The sequence below is a fragment of the Homalodisca vitripennis genome, chromosome X (genome assembly GCF_021130785.1).
Source record: "Homalodisca vitripennis isolate AUS2020 chromosome X, UT_GWSS_2.1, whole genome shotgun sequence".
Classification (NCBI taxonomy): Eukaryota; Metazoa; Arthropoda; class Insecta; order Hemiptera; family Cicadellidae; genus Homalodisca; species Homalodisca vitripennis.
The window spans coordinates 86183226-86206178 of NC_060215.1; the positions used below are offsets into that span (position 1 = coordinate 86183226).

A 22953-nucleotide genomic window follows, 5' to 3' on the forward strand; every position below is an offset into this window, starting at 1 on the left:
GAGCAATCATGACAGAAACAAGATGGTAGCAAGAAAAGGAGGAAATGGGAGTGGACATTTTTTGTTATTGGTTCATTCTAGATGAAGTTCTTAAAACCATACTGTGACTCGGCATTAGTTTGTTACAAATCTTTAATATGTTGTTGTTTTTTGCTGTTGTCTTGTTTCTGCTGTGACGATCACCATTTACTAATGGCCTCTGGTCAGTTCTGTTTGGTTGGGCAGTGAGTGCAGACCTGTTGTGACCTGTGTTCTGTAGTTTAGTTTTGATTAAGTGTATGTTTTACAGTTAGAGTGCATGAAGTTGACACACAACATGGTTATTGTAATTCCTGAGTTATGTGTGTCACAACACTCTGGTATGATTTCTTTATTTTAAACTAGACAGTAGTTATGTGTTACATTAGTTGTCCACCTGAGGAAGAGATCAGATTGCAGAGCATAGTATTACTGATGTTTCTATCACTTAACAATGGCAAATGTCTAGAAAAATTCTGTTTCCTTCACAATCCTTCCATCGTCAAAAACAAACTTCAAATAAAGAACTTTGAATTTTTGCTGGGTTTGTGGGTCTTACGTTCATGTTGACATGTAACTGCGGCAGTTGCCCTAGTGGGGAGTACTCTCATGGCACTAGTTATGATCACTCAGTAGAGAGCTGCAGTGAACGTGTTAATACAAAATAACACTTGATTTAACACAGCTAATATGTTCCGAAATTCCAAGCATTCGGAATTAGTGTTTTTGGACAGACCTACATTTAAGTGTGTTTTGTGATTTCATCTGAATATAACATAGATTATAAAATATTGAGAGCTTTATTCTTTTTGTCCTTCAGGTATAAACGATTGTGGTGTGGTATTGGAACATTATGTGTAAATAAGGGCCCTAAGGTCAATGACACATGAGTACAGAGTACAGGATACAAATCAAAGATTCAGTGTTTTAGTGATAGTCTAGAACTACAATCTTGTTTATGAGTGAAAGTACATAACCCAAAAGAATATGGATCACTAGAAATAGCACCTATGTACTCATAACTTTCTCTGAGTTACTGGATGTTACATCAACCTGGAGAAAATGTAATCTATGTCAAAACAGCCACATGCTCTTTTATCTCCAGCAGTGTTTCTATATCTAGTCCTACTGAAAATGCACATACAGTATAAATACTATATACTATGTTTTTTTTTTTTTTCAACTAATATAAGAAAATAATATAAAATATATGTGTACTTAAATCACCAACATACCATGTTCCACGTAGTATTTTTTTTTTTTACCAAAAATGTTGGTGGAGATAAGTACACTTTTTTTGTAATTTGAAGATGGAATTTAAAAAAATTAGAAGTAGTCTTATAAACTCATAACAATTTGAACTTTTATTAAAACTAGAATGCAAATACTATTTGACTTATTTTATTTACAATAAATTATATATTTAAAAATTATTAAAATAATCGATTCTGATTACTAAAACTTCATTATATTCAGATAGTAATATCTTTATTCCTAAAGTTATAAAGAATTACTGGTTATTTGAGAAAACAAATTTAACCTTCTAAGTGCTAGATATGATGTTGCCAGTGGCATATATGTAACAATTTAACCATACCGAAGTCAACAGAAAAAATTACTCTGAACGCCAATATTCTTATCAACATTACATTAAACAGTAACTTTGAACAGTTACAACAGGTACCAACCTGCATTGCATGAGGCCATTCCACAATCTGAATCTGAATTAACGTAATTGGATCTCAAGTGAATGAAAGCAAGATACATACAGGTTAGATGAAACGATATAAAACTGAAAACAATTACACAATGACTTTGATTGCCAATACTCCAGCACTGTAGCTACATTTTGCTAATGATAAGTATCGTAATGTTTTTATTTATATAGGTTTCATGAAACACGATTTAATGATCATAAACAACCTAACTGATTTATATACCCTTTTGCGAGAGTGTATTAAGTTTTATGTACACCCTTCAATATGTGTCCTCGCATAGCATTTAATGCCCATGTGTCCCCCCAAACTAACCTCCAAATGATGAAGGCGATGATTCCCAAAAGAAGAGCAAAGCAAACACATATGATTCCTGCAATAACTCCAGCGCTGAGGCCGCTCATTGCATAGTGGTTTAATCCACAGTTATTCATTGGTACTTTTCTTGATTCTGAGTCAGGACCAATAATCTCCTTTTCATCATCGTAAATACTCCGTGTCGCTCCTCTTATTTTAATTTCATACATTTCACTGGTAAGATTGGAGATCTCATGAACTAGAGTCGAATTGTATGTCTGAAACACATTATAATACTATTAAAACTGTTATATATGTTTACTTGAGGTTAAAGCAAATTTACAGGTCTCAAGTTAAGATAGCAAAAAAACAGGCAAATGAAAACTATATTATGAATGCTACAAATAAATGTAAAGCAGCTTGGCATATCATTAACTCTGAGTGTGGAAGGCTGTCTAATTCAACAAATAAGTATGATAGGCCTATACCTATTTCTGTCAATGCTTTGAATACTCATTTTATAAATGTAGGAAGTAGGCCTAATGTTAACAGTACTATAAGTCATGATAATGTCTCTGATCCTATTGATATATTATTGTCAACATGGAGTGCACCTTCTCCAAATGTTTTTAAATGGAAAGAAGTTACTGTAGATCATGTAAATAAAATTGTAAATAGTTTAAGTAATTCTAAAGCTCAGGATGTCTATGGCATGTCTAATTTTGTTCTAAAAAAGATTGTTACTAGCATAGTAGATCCTCTAACTTTCCTGATTAATTGGGTTCTACATGAAGGTACCTACCCTAAGTGTTTAAAAATAACAGTTACAGTACCAGTTTATAAGAAAGGTGATAGGCAGGATGCCAATAGCTATCGACCTATTTCGCTCATTCCTGTAATATCTAAGGTGATTGAAAGTGCAATAAAAAGTCAACTAGAATGTCATTTTGAAGCCAACAAAATGTTATCCCCATCTCAATATGGGTTTAGGAAAAACCTTTCTACTATTAAGGCTGTGGAAGATGTTGTATCACATGTAATGAGTGGTTTTGAGGCCAAAAAAGAAACATCTGCTGTGCTATTAGACCTAAGTAAAGCTTTTGATGTTGTTCCTCATAATGTTCTTATTAAAAAACTACAATCTTATAACATTAAGGGAAAAGAATTATTGTTAATGGAGACATATCTGACTGATAGATATCAATTTGTAAAAATTTCTGAAGAAAAATCTGATGTTTTAAGAGTTTTAAGTGGGGTACCTCAGGGCTCTGTCCTAGGCCCTTTTCTGTTTGTGATATTTGTCAATGATCTACCTGCTTTTATCCCTGATAAATGTATTTTATATGCAGATGACACGACACTGTTAACTTCAAGCGCTAATTCTGAAACTAACTGTATTGTTAAAAACTATATGGTTGAGAGATCTAATCTATGGTTCTGTGCCAATCAATTGTCTGTAAATAGTAGTAAAACAGAGGAAATTGTATTTAGTTTATGTAACTTAGATGATAAGACTGTGAAATTGTCAGGAATTACATTAGACTGTAAATTGGGCTGGCATCATCACACAAGTAACTTGTGTACTCGCTTATCTAGAGTAGTTTTCCTACTAAGTAAGCTAAAACAGTACACAAATGACAGTTTAAGTCATAAATGCATACTATGCCTTTTTCCACTCGCACATATTGTATGGCCTAATCCTGTGGGGAAACGCCCCTGGTGCAAAGGAGGTTTTTAAATGGCAAAAGCGAGCAATCAGATGTGTTTCAGGTATTGGCTTTCTGGATAGCTGTAGATCACATTTTACAGAGCTAGGCATACTTACTGTTCCCTCAATGTATATTCTCCAATGTCTGGTCTATGTTAAAGAACATTTGGATGAATATAACCTAAGAGGTAGTTGCCATGAGCATAACACTAGAAATAAGGGCCTAATTGATTGTAAATATGTTAGACTAAGTAAAACACAACACAGTTATGGTTACATTGGGGTCAAACTGTTTAATAAGTTACCATTAGCTGCTAAGAATGTTACTGTACATAATTTTAAAAACGTTTTACAAAATTGGTTAAAAATTAAAGCCTTTTATTGTGTTGAGGACTGGGAAACTGCTGACATGAGTGACCTTAAGTTTTAACAATACATAGCCTACCATTCTAGTCTAATATTTTATATGTTTTATGTTGTAGGCCTTTATATTTATATTTTTAGCATAGAGTAAATTTTATGTTCCTAATTGACAATGTCTATTACAATGTTGTATGTTGTTTAATGACAATAAAGAATTGATTGATTGATTGATTGATTGATATATAGTCTTATAAATGTTTAATGTTTTAAAGACACCTCTGATCACTAAAAAGCCATAATACCCATATTGTGCCATGCTAACTCATGTTAAGACACGATATAAGGTTTTACACAAAGTACAAAATCATGCAGAAAAACAGTAACATTTATTTTGTTTTTTATTATTCACCAAAGAGATAATCATTTCCTCATTCCTTTACAGTGGAGAAATCAGATTTTTGTTGAGACAATTTTTTATAATTTCAGAATCGACAATCATTTAAGACAATTTTCTTAAAGAAAAGAAAGAGAAAGAATTGTTCATCATTCACAAGAAATTATATCTATTTAAAGTATAAATGTTGACCCATTTTGTAATAAAGTTTAAAGAAAGATGACTTTGTAATCAAATTTAAAGAAAGACGACTGAAGATAATGATGGGATTTCTTATCAAATCAAAATTCTCTTTATTTATCGGTGTACAGCTGGTGCATAAAATAGGGTCATTTTTTAAACTACATAACTAAAGCAAAACTATATTAATATTAAAATTTACAATTTAACAATTTATTACAATTAAATGTTACAACTTAACTAACTCATAAACACTCATCGAGTGAATATTGCAAATTCTGTTAAATACTCCTTTAAATTTTATTTGAATTTTTTAAAGCTATTTTCATTCTTTAAATTAATTGGTAATGTTTGAATAACTTAAATTTTCAACTTTATTAAGTGGTCTTTATTTTAATTCCAAAATATGTTTTTTTTTAATAATACACTCTTGCTTTCCTCTAGTGTCATTCAAAATCATATCAACTATTAACTTTTAATATATTTAATTCTCTAAAATACAGTCTTACCGAATCTCGCCAATTAAATTTAAAGATAGCTCTCAATGCTTTTATTTTAATATTAAGAATTTTATCTAGGTTTTCCTCAGAAGTTGTCCTATATAAGACAATACCATAAGATATATGAGAGTGTACATGGACAAAATAAACTAATTTTAAAACATTTGGGTTGCAAAAGCGAAACACTCTTCTTATGGCTTACAGACCAAAGCTGACTTTTGCTAGAACGTGGTCAGTATGTTTGTCCCAGCTTAAGTTGGCATCAACCTTCATACCCAAGACTTTGGTTTTTTTAACCTGTTCTTATGTTTTCTGTGCCTAAGATTATATAGGGATGTAGTTTGTGCTTATTTTTTTGTTGATAAAGTAATAAATTTTGTTTTTTTTTTGTTTCTTTATAAAAAGGTTATTTTAATCACAAAACTGTTTAATATTAGCCAATTCATAAAAACTCAATAGTTCAATTTCTTGTTGTGACTTTGCTGATATTCTCAAATTAGAATCATCCATATACAAGCATAAGTTGTCTGGTGCAACATAACTAAGATATTGTGATGGACCTTGAAGGTAACATAAAAAAAGTAAAGGGCCAAGAATAGTTCCCTGAGGTACGCCATAAAGAATTAGTAGCAAATTAGACATAGATTTATAATTTTATTTTGGTCTTATACATGTGTAATTTCACGAATTGACTTCTTTTAGAAAGGTATAACCTAAAGGATATATTATTTACTCCTCTCACTCCAATATCATGCAACTTTTGGAGCAAAATGGAGTGGTCAATACTGTCAAACGCTACAAATGTTCATATAAATTCCTACTACACCTTCGCCTCTATCAATGGACTCTATTATAGGTTCTAAAAATGAAATTGCTGCAGACAAAATTGGCTTTCCTTGACAAAATCCATGTTGCATGCATGTAATCAAGGATATGATATTTTTCTAAATATTCATAAAATCGTATGAACATGGCTTTTTCATAATTTTTTTGAAATTACTGGACGCATTGCTATTGACCTGTAATTTTTCATGTCTTTCTCATTGCCTTTTGTGTATAGGAATTATTTTAAACAGTTTAAGTTTCTTATGAAATATACCTGACACTAGAGATGATTTAATCAAATGAACCAAAACTGTACACAATTGTGATTTATCTGCTTTATCACTGTCACTGTCACGTAATATCCACTTGAGAGCTTACTTTTGAAGGAATCAATAATACATCTTATCTCAAATTTACTTAAGGGTTTACAGGGAAATATTTGCTGGTGACACTGGTTATTTGTAGTACTGTGCTGTTCTTGTTGACTTGGTCTGCTAATTAACTGTCTTACATAACTTGTTCTGAACTATGATAACCAAATATTTATTAAAGGCATCAATTATCTTAACATGATCTAAGATAGTTTTCCCATCCTCGGTAATTTTAATATTTTTGTGTTTATATATGTTTTTATTTTCAATTTCTGGGTTTTAACATTCAAGATTCGCTTATCAAAAAAAAAACTTCTTAGTTTATTCAACTTTTGGTAATTTTGGTTGACATTGTTTGTTTTCTTACAAGTTAATAAGCTTTTCTGTTGTTCTCTAATTTAATTTGTTATCCAATATTTTTTATCCTGATTTTCCTTACATTTGTTTTGGAAAAGCAACATTAAAGTAATGCATACAAATCTGTATAGTTTTTATCAATGGGGTATAAGTAAATATTAAACAAATCTTCCTCTTCCAAGCTTTTAATAAAACTATTGATATTTTCTTTGAAAGATTTACTCGTTATTTATGTTAGATTTTGATTTTCCATCAGCTGATGTTAATGGGTATTCTAGGAGTTGTCTACAATGATAATGTTTTTACTAATTATGTTGTTGACGTTTGTAATAATGCCTTCAATTTTCAATTGATTGGGAAGTATGCTTGTCAGAAAGTTGTCTAAACTTGACATGGAAGTGGCACACATTGTTATAGGAAAATCTACAAGGTAATTCATACCATGGCTTTTTAGAATATTTTTTAATCCCAGGTGCTCTATATCACATGCAATAATACGATTTTTACAATTTTGCAACATAAAGGCTATATTTATCTAAAAATTCAAAAGTATCACTGCTGGTGATCGATATACTATACTAGTATAAATTTACAATTTTCAGCAGAATACTCTACTGCACAATATTCAAATTTTTAATCTTCTAAAAGCCCAGTCACTGCCGAGATGACCACCCGCCTCTACTTAATACATGTGTTTGAAAGTAAAGCGACACTGCCCTTTGTGGTTGAATCTCTACAGTAACAAGCATTGATTACATAGTTATTTAAATGTAGTCTTTCTATTTTTTTTTTTTTTTTCAGATTATTTTCAAATAAAATTATTATGTTTGGATTTAACTCATCTAAAATATCTTGTAAAGCTCCTGAATGTGTCATAAAACTTTCTAGCTTCTGGTAGAAGATTTTTAATGATTTGTTATGTTTTTGTAGTATATTATGAATTGAAGATTCACTTAAATTGGAATTTCTTTCTTTTGACTAATAAGTTTAAAGTAGAGTCAAGAGCCCCTCCCCAAAGTATCAACCGAACTTCCAAGAACATGACTGCTTTGTTCATAACGTTTTTTTTGTTCACAAATTCCTAAATTACTACAGAAATGTCTTTGCTTTTCCTTTCCTCTTTCCTTCCTTTTCTTTCCTCTGTGTTATTCAGAGTGTTTAAGCTCTGAAATCCGTCCCAAAGGCAAGAAGTGCTGGTCACAATGTGGCCTGTGGTCAGGAGTAGGCAGCAATCACCGTTCTGGTTTTATCTGTGGGCTGGAGATCGGAACTCCCCAGTGATACTGGCGTTACAGTTTGAGATGGTTGAACCACCTCCTTTTCCAAGTTGCCAACAGTCTTGGTTGATCTTCATTGCTATTTCCAGTCCATATTCAAGTTTTTCAATTAAATTCAGATGTTGCCTCTTTCTTGACTTCCATGTAGATTTTCTTTCATGCACAATAATACAACCTGTGTCTCCTGTACTATGTAGAAATGTGCAATTCTGGAAACAAATTGTTATACAGAGATTTGGTTCCTAACATATCCCATTGGGGAACATTTGAGCTTCTGGAACATTTTTGCAAAAAGTCATGAATTAAATCATCATAGGCTTGATTATAATCCTTAACCAGAGGTTTATGGTAATATTTGTGTTTGGTTGTCGTCATATATTCCTGCTCCCTTCAGGCTTTGGTTAGTCAAGTGATTACTCAGGCTATCCGAAAGAGGGGATTTTCCAATTTTATTTCTGAAGACTCACGCACACCTGCACTCATTTACTTTTTATTGTAGCTGATAGGCAATGCACAAAGGCTACAGATTTGTTTGTTTTATTCTGCTCAAGAGCTTTTTCTATATTTGAGTGAACCACCTTAACTGTATTTTTTGTAACATCATTATGATTACATAATATAAAGTCCTTTGTTTCAGTCTTCAGATTGATTTTTGTTCTGTTCTCTTCATTGTAACCAACGATGGGAATTGGAAACTTTTGGCTTTTATTACTTGGCTATTTACAACTAAATTAATCTTATCTGCATCAACCTTACCAATAATACTACTGTTATTTACATTCACAGTTTTTACTTGTCGGTTGACTTTCTGGAGTTTTCTATCCGTTACAAGCTGATGATTGGCTTCCAGCACTGGTGATATTAGTGATGTTGCTCTATGCAACACGTGCAGTGACTAAGGCCCCTACTGACACTCTGTGTAAGAGTAGAGGAGGATACAGGATCAATCAATGATGATAAATTATGTCAACAAATGCCACATTCAACTCGTTCTTTGGTGTTGAGCACAAAATATCATCCTGCACACGCTTAGCACCCACACACAGCATCCTGGGCTACTGGTTATAACACGGTTGTGTGTTCTCCTGATCTGCACAAAATGAACTTGCTTTTTATTGGCAAAACTGTTTTCCCCTTAATGTTTGGATGCAGTCCATGGCCAGTATAGTGGATCCTCATTAAGAAATCCATACAAAATCACCTGAACATTCTTCATAGACAAAAGGTGTTACGTTAAATATCTATTAAAAACCGATATATTCTATCACAAGATGTAGTGTTGTATCTGTCCGGCACTAACACAACCACCATACCTGTAAATGAAAAAACATTTTTAATCAGCTGCAAGTCTGGAATGCATTGACGTCTTCCATCAGGCTGAGTGTCATTAGTTGCAGTGACCACAAACAATTTATCTTTATGTGTAAAATTAGAATACATTTCAATAAAATCTTTCACTACATACTTAAAAGGTGACTGTCCCCCACAGATAATAGTTTAAGTTTTCCAGACAGTTATGATGATCAAACAATGCTGTTAAACTTGTCCTGATCAATTTTGTCTGTATTGGTTTTTTTTTTTTTTTTTTTTTTTTTTTTTTTTTTTTTTTTTTTTTTTTTTTTTTTTGTGGTATTATTCATTTTTACTTTTTTTAACTTGTGATTTTTACCATTTATTCTGTACTAACTGCCAGTTTAATTCATTTTCTGTATCACTGTGTGCATCAATTGACTCAGCCCCTCTCCCTTCTGAATGACTTTTATCATTTACCAATTTCTCCATTCATGGGTTTGACTCAGCATTTGTCTTATATGTTATTAAAACAAACATCTTCCCATTTTTGTATGAAAACTCTGATTAATTCAAGGTTTTGACCTGAAATTGTAACTTCAGTAATATTTACTAAAGGTTATTTTTGACAATAGAAGGATTGTGAAGGAAACAGGATTTTTCCGGACATTTGCCATTGTTCAGTGAATCAAGAAATCAGTAACACTACGTTTCGAGATCTGCAATCTTCAGGTATCTGAAGAAGAGATCAGGTTGCAGATCTCGAAACGTAGTGTTACTGATATTTTGTATCACTGAACGATGGCAAATGTCCGGAAAAATCCTGTTTCCTTGAATATTTACTGGGACCTCATTTTCATAAGGAATTTTGTTATTATTTATATGTTGTACCAGGCTTTGAACACTGTTTAAAACATGGTTATTTAAAATATTGTATGAGTAGCAATGCAGTCCCATGCTCTGTACTGTGTATAAAACCAATCAAAAATAGTGACTGCCGCTTTCCACTTCTTCTCTTATTATTATTTAACAGGACAAAAACATATAAATACTGTTCAAGTTCAAGTTTTACAAACAGATCTCTTGTATAAACCTAGTAAGACATTTTTAATAGGTGTGCCAAAGTGGGATCCATTTGGTATATACCAAAATTCTTATGTGTAACTTTCTGATATAATGTTTGTAAATAATGCTGATTGTTGGGTCATCTAGCCACTTCATGTTGTCTGTTAGTTCTTTCTTGTGTTGGAGACATAGTTTTGTAGCAGCATCATGGTCTGATTTTAATTTACAGTTAAGTGTTTCCAACTCCTTGCACTTGCTTTCAATTTGATTTAAACATAATTCTAGATTCTTTATTTTACCCTTCAATTTACTTATTTCATCTGTTTTTGTAGATATCTTTTATTTGAAATCAAGTTGATTCTCATTATATTTTTCTTCAGAATTTTTGTAATTATGTCATACCGTCAGCCACAACCAGTTTTCCAGCACCAAGATTTCCTCTAAAAGAGATATTTGTCTTGAAGACTCTTTTTTGCATTTAGATTCTACAAGGTAATATTGTTCCTCCAGGTTTTTTTTAACTGTTTCTGAAGTTCATGAATTCTAAAAATATAGTCATTGATCCATATTCCGATATTCCATTGATCGAGGATGTTACCTATTGAAGATACAGTTCTTCAACTGATTTGCTTTCATCAGTTTTTCCAATAAGTTTATTTAATTCACAGTGAAGTAAAATACCTAAATCAGAAATTTGAGGTGCTATAATACATTTTTCATCCACATTTGTTTTTATTACCTGTAATCAGTTATATTCAGTAGCCAACTATTGTACCAGTAAGAATGTAAAAATACAGGATGTAAACATTGTAGACATATAAACTGTGGTTACCACAGAGCCTTTGTTCTGAAATGAGGTCAGTGTGCGGCCAGCACTCGAGCTATCACAACAATGTATATCTCGGGAGGTACTTTTCCCACATTTTTATGCACTTCGGTTTTACATTAGACTTTTTCATTATTTTTAAAGTTTTTATAGTAGTAAGTCGTGCAACACAATGCATCTTCCCCCAGGACCAAGTGGTGTACAATAACCAAGTCCAAAGCGTACAACAGAGCCCAGTATTGAGTTCAAACGACGAGGATGACAACATGGACGATGTGGAGTACTAGACGGACTCGGAAGTTGAGGATCCTGATTATGAGACCAACCCATGCCAATGGATCTCTCACAATCGGATTGGAATACATTTTTATAAACTTATGTAATACACTATTTTTTGTATAATTTCAAGTAAACATTTCAATATATTTTGTTATAATTGCTCACCAAATATTTGTAGATATTAACTGAATTTGAGTGAGTTAGCGGAGATTTATATAAATTTTTTCACATTTTTATAAACTTCTACATTCATTTTGGTTTTCACATTTACGTATAAATATTGTTTATATGTGTCTAAAACGAATAAAATACAATTTACTTAGCTACAATATATTCATTTGGAATATTCCTACTGCCATAAAAGCGCGTTCCCTAGTGCGATCGGTAACTAGAGTTACCAGCTGGCAAGGAAGACTGCCCTCAGAAGCTAGCGGTAACCATAGTTACTGCATTCCCAAAATGATAGAGAGTAATAACTTTTGTGATTTATGAGCAATTTTCATATATTTATATCATATTTCATCCAAAAGTAAGTAAAAATATATTTTTAAAATTTCAGCATATAGGGAACTCTATATAGGGATTTTTAGCAGCGAACGTGTTAAAATCAAAAGTCATTATATGCAGTGAATGCTCAGTTATGTCATTTTTCATTTCATTTACTCTATACTCTTCATAAATATTAGATACAGACACTTGAAATGTACACTGAAAACTGAATACGTTTTGTTTACAATGATGAATGTAAACATCATGCTCAATGCTCTATTATATTATTATATCCATATTTGTACCCATGAGATCAAGGCGCTGTATAGTGTGGAGAGTTGGGGTGTGACAAAGTTGACTTATTCTAATGACCATCTCAGATTTTAGCATTGGGAATAGGTCCACACTAAGTAAAGTTTCCTGCAAATTCTACAGTTAGAACTTCAACGGGTAAAGCAGCTAAGGACTCCAGTAAATAAATAAAAAAATGCTTAAATACCTTTATTTCTCTTGTTGTCTTCTCTCTTTTGATAAAAAAATAATAAATGTGGTATTCTATCAAAAATTAAATTATTAAAAAAATCTGTTAGAATTGTTTAAAGGGGAAAGTGGTTCACACATGTTTTATAACAAGTAATCTAAAATATTGACATTCATTTTTCTATGTCCCATTTGAACATAGCAGCCTTCCACGGAGCACTTGAGCAAATGAGCACTTTGTACGGTTTTTAGTATGGTACATTTTCAAACGTGATTTTGCAAAAAAAAGGCGACAGCAATAAATTGTGTAGCTAATAGTGTATTGATCAACTAAACGATAGATGTTACAGAGTAAGAAGAAATACAGTTTACGCAATATAATTCAGTACAAAATGTCAATCATGTGACACTACGGGATCCGTGCTCAGTATTTAATTCTTACAATTCCTTGTGGAATGATTAATACCTTGAAAATTTTTCTTACTTTCAACTAGAATATTTCTTGAATATTTTAGATTTTTTCTTAGTTTCACTATTATCAAGATCAAAATAAACTTAACAGTTAAAATGTATATGTATTGAATAAACCGAAAACATGTAAAATATCAGAGGCACAGCAATGTTTTTACCCAAAACCTTACATTTTGCATAGTGCATTTGGCACAAGAATTTATTTAAGGGTATGGGTACCAAAACAGTTATACACACAATCTACAATTTGGTAGTCCAAAAATGAAAGTTAAATCCTGTTATTTACCTTATCATCCCTGCACAAGGCACTACACAAGTCCTGGCAGGAGTAGTTGCAGGGTTTTACAGTAATGTTGCTGAATGCGTAAGAATGCTCTTCCCGATAGGCAATGATGTACGTGTCAATTGTCCTGTTAAAAGAGGGGGGATGGGTCCAGTAGATGGCCAAAGTGGAGGGGCTTACACATGTAGCATTCAGGATATGGGGGGGCCCTGGCCCACTGACATCTGTCTGCTTGGTCACTGGCTCGCTTGACTCTCCATCATGGTTATTGGAAGAAGCTTTCACCCACACCTTATATTGTGCGTAAGGCTCTAAAATCAAAATTTTTCAGTTAAGATTTAAAATTAATCCTTACATATACAAATTACTCTTTGAAGAATAGATACTTAATAAAAACTATAAAGTAAATCAATCATTGCCTAATATGGTTCTAAATTATAAAATACCAATTTGAATTTAAATTATTTCTACAAAAACAAAGTAGAATATAAAGAGCTATAAATCAGAAGTTTTATGGGCCATTAAGTACTCCAAAGATTACAATAGACTTCGTCAAAATAACATTATTTTGATAAAATCTTCACTTTATTTACATAAATCAGGTTTGAAATACTAAGGAAGACAATTAAATTTTGACAGAATGCAAAGCAATAATAACATGGCACTCATTTTTAAAGAAAATCTAACAAAGTTATATTTTTGTTTCATATAAATGTAATATTTCTGATGTTTAAAAGGTGTATTTAAAAATGATCTGACCTTGACTTTTGGCAAGAACACGGGTCACTCGGCGTCGACTATGACCTGGTCCCAAGTCACGGAAAACCTCATCCAACGCTCCTCTCATTAAAAAAATTCCTTGGAATAATTTTTGGAATATGTAACAGATCCCTTGGTGTACTTTGTTTGAATTGTTCTATGTCCTCAAATCTTTTCCTTTTCAGAGGATTTTTTAATTTGAGCTCAGCCAAAAACACGGAGCTATGACATGCTTCTAAAACAACTGTGAATACTTCTCTGAAATTGCTACAATTTGTTTTTTTTTGCCGTTACTATTCACAAATCTTTTGCAGTGAAGATTCAGCTTGTTTTAAGCTTGAAATTTTGCAACACCACCTAACAAAACTAGGAACTTCGTTCAAAATCAATAAATATCTCCAAATGTTTTAATAAACTTCCTGATAATGCTCACACTACGTCTTGCAATAACTTTAAACAAAATATTCTTCACTGGTTAATTAATTACCCTTATTACTCAATAAATGAGTATCTATTAAAACAAATACAACTTTAATTTTTAATACTTAATCTTAATTATAATTTAATACAAACTAATACTATTAATGAACTATTGAATACAACATACTATAATGAAAATGAAATTTTATTCTCCAACATAGGGAATAAATAATAATGTGTAGTGGCAAACAAAAAATTATATTAGTTCTGGCTTTTGTATCAGTAAATCTACTTTCATCTCAGCCTTAAGATGTATCTTTTTTGTACCTGACGGGATAAGTATCTGCAACTTTGAATTAGCTCTTGTTAATTCACTTCACCAAATGTGTCACAATTTTAGTTTAGTGGGTTTTGAGTGAAAATAAATGTTCTATACCTGATAATTTAAAAAAATTGTTTGTCCATCTCAACTCACTCTGAGCTCCAAGGCATTGGGAAATCTGCCTTGAAGAAGGAACCGTTACAGCTCTAGGATAAATAGCTAGTGAAAAGGGATACAATAGAAGTTATGAGTTAGTGATAATATCAGACAATTTAAATTAACTTACCTAAATTGGTTAACAAATAATTTATGTAGGAAGCTGTTGCTGAGTGTTTCTTACAATTTGTGTAATTATGATGAATGTAGTAGATATAATACTCCAAAACCTCATCTGGATTAGAATTGACAGGTTTAAGCCAAGAAAGCTCCATTGTAGTGTCTGTTACTGATCCCACAGTCAAATTAAGAGGTTGACTTAAAACTGAAAAAAATACATAACAATATTGAAAAATCGAACATGATTCATTCGTTACGTAGATGTATATTAAAGGCCATCAATGACATAATACATAAGATCTTTATTTCCATAAGATATTCAATTGAATACATTGTATTGTCAAAGCTTACAAACTAAAATAATATTTAGGCTTATAGGTCTAACATACAGTCATTATTGAAAATATTCCAAAGTCCACTGACTGTTTAAGTTTATTATCCACTAATTCTTCCACAGTATAAAAAACATTTTGAAGTAAAAATCGGCTTATAGAGTCCTTAAACTGTCTTATATATATAAACATCTTACATTGAGAGGCAATTTATTAAATAATCACGTGCCAATAACAGATGGTTTCTTTAAGGCTTTACTTAATCTAACATATGGTGTTAGAACATCTTGTTTCGTTCTGTTATTATAACTATGTGTGTTGCTACTGAGAGTTAAGTTACAGTTATTTTTCATGAATAACAAGTTTTGCAAAAATGAAAGCTGAATAAAAAGTATTTAGATATTTAAACTAACAAACCAGGGTCTACAATGAGCTCTACAATCTATTCATGCTATTATTCTTACTGCACGTGTTTGCAAGATAAAAACATTATTTGACAGAGATGCACTGCCCCAAACAAAAAACTGTTAGAACGAATTAACCCAAAACATGCCATTCTTAAAACATGTTGAGAGACAACACCAACAGAGATGTCTTAAAGCAAATATATTAGAAGCCAATCGGTTGTATAATTTAGTTGAGTGACGACCAAGAGAGAGCGAGATCCAGCCAAACACAGAGAAACTTCACTGACAGACCACACTCCACCTCGGTCAAATACCTTAGGCTGAAATACACAGTGGTAGTTTTTTCTCTGTTCACAGTTAATTAATTAGCATCCAGTCAATTAGGACCAGTCCAGTTGGTAAGGTAAGGTAATAACCTTGTAGAAACTATGAGACATCAAGTATTTTTATAATGAAACTAGCTGTTCCCCGCGGCTTCACACGCTTTTTGTATGCTTTGCTCGTGTATGAGCACCTCTGGTTCAAGTGAATTATATTGTCAACGCCAATGTAGAATTTACCTTGTTGACACTATCAAGAAAATCTGCCAAAAGTGTATGTTTATAGCCATTGTACACGTACATGTACTTAATAATAAATTAGTCTATCATTCAAGCTATAAGGCCAAACAGAAATTCATTTGAAAGACAAATATCCATAAAAACTTAGCGCCTTCACATAGTGTGTGGTTATTATACAAAACTATCTCGTAATTGTAGTTTACAATGTGCAGGCGCTTTGGTGTATATTTTGCAGCGCCTCATGGTGGTAAGTTACATCTATGGGCATAGCATATAAACCTACGTGGAAAAATACATATACATACAAATTTTCACAATGATTGGTCAAATAGTTTCTGAGTCCATAAAGGACAAACACAAACATTCATTGTTATATACATAGATAAAATGTAATTTAATCTTTTTTTAATTTGTTAAGAGGATAATAGTGTTTAACTTTAAAGTAATTTAATTATACATATACATTATCAATTACCATATATATATTATAAACATGTATTCAATAAAAACTCAAAGGAATTCTGTAAAAAAAATGTTGAGAAAAACATTCTTCAAAGAATATTTACATGAGAAAACAAAAATACTTGCCTATTTTTTTAAACCTTTTACTGATGGAAAATAACACTGTTCTTGGAAATTGTAAAAAAGATATCAAATCACGTTTATCAAAAATTTGACATTTGTGACACGTTGTAAATGTCAAAAAATGTTTGTTTACATAGAAACGTCAAAAATATTTATGTTTACTTAGTTACTGTCAAAAATAACAACAATTTTTTGTCGCATTATATATGTTTACAAAGAACAGCTGATTAAAAATTTGAAAAGACTCTTTCACTTAATAACATATGTTTGCTGCAATGCATTTCTTACGGGTATTTCTGTAACCAGTGGGGCGGAATCCTGAATCGGGAAAGGGATAAAAAGTATCCTATAACCTTCTACAGATCAAGACGAACAAATTTTAAAAAAAATTAGGCGAATCCGTCCAGCCGTTTGTGAGTGATGCTGTTACACACGAACAGTTTCATTTTTATATATATAGATAACTTTGAAATTACGATTGTAAGATTACTTAACCCATTGAAGAAGAATTTATTGAGGCCTCTGCAGTACCGGTAGCAGCAATTAAATGAGATAAAAATTCAAGACTTGCTTAAAGTTTTCTAACACAAGATCCATAAAAGGTAGAGCATTAATTTTATATCACTGTATTTTCATTAAATGCCATATTTGTAATAAAATTATTACTTTTTCAAAATTGTGAATTTTGTGTGTGTGTGTGTTGTGTGTGTGTGTGTGTGTGTGTGTGTGTGTGTGTGTGCGTGCGTGTGCGTGCGTGTGTGTGTGTGTGTGTGTGTGTTTATATATATAAAATTATTGACTTTTTTCTATATTTTCAAACGAACATGACTCCATATTTCAGGAATCAAGTCTGCAACAGCATCAAATTGCAGATGCTGCATTAAGAGGAAGGTGAATTGGAGCTAAACTCTACATTCATATTAAATTAAACCTTGGCTATGTTGTGTGTACTGTACTGTATGTTTATGTATATATATATACATATTTCCATTATCAGTTCTAAAAGTAGCACTGATAAAATTAATGGCGGTTAGTGACAATTGATCATTTGAGCCTGACTCCCCACCAAGGCGATTTGTGGCGAAAGCCCGGGAGAGAGTTAAACAGACCAGTGCTTTATCTGGCCATTTACATCAGGGATATCTTCGAAAACTTTATTTAGACCTGAACAAAAATTAAATACAGTAAAATTGCATATAGAGCTATGCAATTGTTTTAACACATTCAGTACGGCCGGCCCCACTAGGGGACGGCAGACCTGCACGTGCAGTACGGACGTCCCCAGATGGGGCCGCCTTACCGCTCTACACACAAAGCCTCAGTGTGATTCAGCCATTCGTTGTAGACTGTTCAATCTCTGCCGCATTTTAGGTTATGACCAACGCTTTATTGTGATCGGTTTGGTTCGCATTTACCTGTTACGGTTCTTTTTCAATAGGAGCCCGTTGTAGTCTTTGAGTGTTTAGTGTGTTTTTTTTTGTGTATATCAACTGTATAATTCTTTCTCTACATTATTTGTGTGTTTTTTTATAAAAATGGATCCTGCAGTGCCAGGTACCTCTGGTCAGTCTAACTTTCTCACCAGCAATGAACAAAACTACGACAGTGATGGTTCTGTGGATTTCATACAGAGTTGTTGACGACACTTCCTCAAACAATTCATCTGCTTGTTCTGAAAGTGACGACGAGGCTACTGTTATTGAGGTTCCAACTTGGAGTATTACAACAACAGGTATGAGGCCTATTGAATTCGTCAGAACCGAATCTTTGTTAGTATCAGTCCCGAGGGTTGGTTCCCCAATAGATGTTTTCACACTCTTACTTGACGAAATTTTCCTAGAAAATATTTGCAAATTTACAAATGCTTATGCATTCAATTGTGTATACAGTAAACCAACCTTGACACCGAAATCAAGAATCAATGTGTGGAAAGACATCACTGTACCCGAGCTGAAGACATTTTTAGGAGTTTTATTGCACACAGGCACAATAAAAATGAATCGAATCCAAGACTATTGGAAAACAGATTATTTATTCAATTTCAAGTGTTTTAGTAATTTTATGTCGAGGTACAGGTTCTTGTCCATTATGCGTTGTATGCATTTTTGCAAAACAAACGACATGTCAACCCCGGTACTGCAAACTCCATAGAAAAAATTCAGTTCGTTGTAGGTTTCTTCAACGACAAAATGAGAAGTGTTTACTAGCCTCAAACACTATCTCTAGTTATCTCTAGATGAGGCTATGGTACTGTGGAGAGGAAGATTACACTTCCGTCAGTACATCAAGGGCAAAAGGCACAAGTTAGGGGTTAAATTGTACACTTTGACAGAGCATCAGGGATTTATTCTTAGATTTCTCATGTACACGGGCAAATCAGATACTACCGTAGGTGGTGTAGGGCATACGGAGAAGGTTGTCACACCTTTTGAAGGATTATTTGGGGCAAGGCCATTCAGTGTATATGGACAATTTTTATAACAGCTACGCCCTTGCTTCGAAATTATTAGCTGAAAAAACATATTGCAAAGGGACATTACGTGTTGGTCAAAATTTACACCCCAAGAAGTAACCAATCAATCCCTGAAGCAGGGTGAGACAATTGCACGCTATGCAAATAGTGTAATGATTGGGAAATGGAAAGACAAAAGGTCAGTCTTATACATTTCAACTGAACATGAAAACGAAATGGTGGATTTTGTGGACAAAAGAGGTCATACTAAGGCTAAACCTCTCCCAATAGTAAAATACAATGCTCATATGAGTAGTGTTGATCATGCCGCTATATGATTTTCGATTGGAAGTGATCAAAGGACTTTTACCGCCTCCCTTAAATGTTGTTGAAACTCCAGGTCAAAAAAGAATGAGAAAAGAGGTTCACAAGTTAGACAAAATTCAAGGCCAAGAGGCAAACTTCAGCCGTACCAAGAGAAATAAGTGTAGGCAGTGCACGAAAAATGGCAAACCTAATGTGAAAACTGCTTTCCATTGTGTAACATGCCCTGAAAGCCTGGCCTGTGCATGGGTCAGTGCTTTGAAGCTTACCATGACTCTCTGCAGTAAAAAACTGGATAGGTGGAGGTGGTGTATATAGTGTATACAATATTTATAGCTAATAAGAATAGTGATAAGGCTATAATATGCGGCAGGCCGAAATTGGGGCCGAGCTTGTAACGTCAATGGTCAAAGAAAAACAAACGGAAATATCATTTGGACAATCATCCTGGACTCTTAATGAAACAAGTAAGTGATATCAGCAGCAGAGCGCTCATAACAACAACTTTCAACAGTACGGGACCAGCACAATATACGGCCGGCCCCAGTAGGGGCCGAAACTTATGACATCACAGTTCCAGGAAACTCGGCCGGAAACGTCATTTAGACCTTCAATCCTGCCTTTCCACCGCACAAGGTAAGTTTTTTCTACATAAGAATTTTTCAGCATCTGGTAATCCTAATTATGCTTTTTGCTGCAGCGAATGTGTTAAGTAATATTATCTATCAGGTTTATAGAACAAGAAAACAAATACTTACTTCCATTGATTCTGTTTTGGGAACTATCTGATTCATTGTCAAACTCAGTGTACCCTCTGTCAGTAGAAGTATTGAACAGTTCTGTAAAAAAAAATAATAATTTAGCCATTTGTTTCAGAGGGAAAGTGGTTTTGAAGCATTACTAACAACCCTACTTAGTAATGCTCCCTTTTATATACATCCAATTTCTGCATTACACTTAATATGAACATGTTTTTTTTCAAACTGCAGTTAAATTAAATACCAAATGAGAATTAATGGTCATTACTCACTTGACAGTTACTTCTTATGTACCTCACCCATCCCAGTGTTTTATTATTGATTTTATATTTATGTTTATTATATTGTTGCGATAATAATTGTTCAATTACAGACACATGGCTACAATCAACCTCAATTGCAAATAAAATTATTCATTTTGCTTCATTATTATTACAATAGATAATACCTTTACATTATTAGCTTTCCATCCTATAAAACACTTAGGCAAATTGGGGATCCAGGAAATCTTAAGGCTCATTCATTGAAAATTCAAATCCAGTCAAGATTGCTGAGGCTAAAGGAAGTAATGCATTTGTGTACCAGAGAACCAGGGGTCCCAAAAAAAGGGATTTTAAATCTTTGCTAAACACATTTAAGTTGATAATAATAATAAAATAACAGAACTCTCATTTGTCATAAAGTGATAAACATTGTCATATATAAGCAATCAGAATACGATTATATATGTTACATCAATATACAATAAAAGAACTGAGATAAAGGCTGAATAATAAAACATATTTTTAAAAGGCTTGTTATAGTAAGCTATGGTAGCTAAGAAATTAATTATAACGACAACAGTAAACAAATTTATAAGCTACAAATACATTACCTGTATAGTAATCACTTAGAATAATGAAAGTTTACATAAGAAGACCAAATATGAATAATATAAGATTTTTATTGATAATAATAACACTTTTAGAAATACATAACAGCCAATAAATTAAAAAAAACCATAATAAATATAAGAACAAAATTTAAAATTTAATGTTTTGGAGGTTTAATTATAATTAAAAGTGTAATAAATTATGTTCAATAGCCATACATATAATTCTTTTTAGAACATCTTTAATAATTGCTAATGAAAAGAAGTTCTGAGTTGACTGAAAAGTCGACAATATTACTGCAGTATGTAATGTACAGTGTACTAATCAATCTCTTATAACCTGTAGCATTTTCCCCTTTTATATTGTAAACTCTGAGGAACATGAGTCAGAAAATGCATACTTACAGAATTATTCAACTTGTTAAAGAAGTATTAGAGAGTTCACTATATATATATATATTATAGTGAAGAGTGACAATGACCAATCATCGATTTGATGTTGTTCATCAAAATTATGAGAGACCATTATCTGCTCATGCGATTCAACACAATCAAAATAAATTAGAAAATTGCTTCAGCCTAAAAGGAATTTACCATTTAGAGCCAAACCCCAATCAAAATACCAATTTGATAAATTTAAGAAATGTTGAAATCGCACATCAATTAATTTTAAAATCAAGGCAACCAGATGGGTTGAACCTAAGATGATTCTCTTTTCATTTTTATAACAAAAAAATTTTTAGTTCTATGTAAACATTTACAAATATTCTACACACAGCTGATTGGAATCTTGTTGTTTATGGTATTTATTTGTTAAAATTTTTGGTTATTTCTTTTGTTCTTGGTTTGAGTTCTGTTTATATGTTTTAATTCAGTGCAGTTCTGATGAAGGGTTCTGTGAACTCGAAAATTAAACATGAGCACTGAATTTTTGTTTCTGTTTTTATGTACACTTTAAAGTACTTAGAAGAGTATATATATATATATATATATATATATATATATATATATATATATATATATATACAAGGTGTTTGAAAAGTCTGGGTACGGCTTAATATTTTACAAACCATAGCAGATAACATCTATAAACTTTGCACAGTGTCATATGGCTATGTAAACTATTTTTCCTTGCTATTACCATGACATGCCAACCATGGGGGGGACGGCCCACAGAGGAAAACATGGAAATCTTAAATGAAAGCATGGGTCGAGTGATACCTCATTTGAAAGAGCTCACTTAGTAGAATTGAATGCCGCAAACCGCATCTTAAAAGGTTTATCCAATCAGAAATGGCGGGTTGTTTTAAGTACACATTGTGAAGTACATTATGCGCTGCCATTTCTGACTGGATCGTTGTATTCTGATGCGGTAGGCGGCGTTTCACATATGGAACCACATATTTAATTTAAATTTCTTTAGACTACTATATTTTTGTACACTCTTTGCCTATAACTAAACTTAACTATACCTAAACCTAAAGAAGTGAAAAAAGACCCAATTGCCATAGTACTATAAGAATGGTGGTGGCCAACTTCTAACCAATATACTATCAAGTCCCTTAACAATCGGAATCCCTACCATCTTAACTTAGGTGACAGTAGGGGACAGCACTGAAAAATGAAGGGTGAGAAGAGGTCAGCAATTCAGTAGTAGTCTTACACGATGCCAAAGTTGCCTTCAACTAGAAAACCTTGA

General features: G+C 32.6%; 1 protein-coding gene across 1 annotated transcript in view; it reads right to left on the minus strand.

The window, feature by feature from the left end:
- The window catches only part of LOC124369305 (tyrosine-protein phosphatase 99A-like), a 92866-nt gene that overhangs the window by 59279 nt on the left and 10634 nt on the right, over positions 1-22953 (minus strand). The window contains exons 2-5 of the mRNA XM_046827243.1: positions 20384-20464; positions 14976-15170; positions 13192-13499; positions 2049-2308 (exon numbers count right to left, since the gene is read on the minus strand). Coding sequence (XP_046683199.1) covers positions 2049-2308; positions 13192-13499; positions 14976-15170; positions 20384-20464 — 844 coding nt within the window. The remainder of the gene's footprint in view (positions 1-2048; positions 2309-13191; positions 13500-14975; positions 15171-20383; positions 20465-22953) is intronic.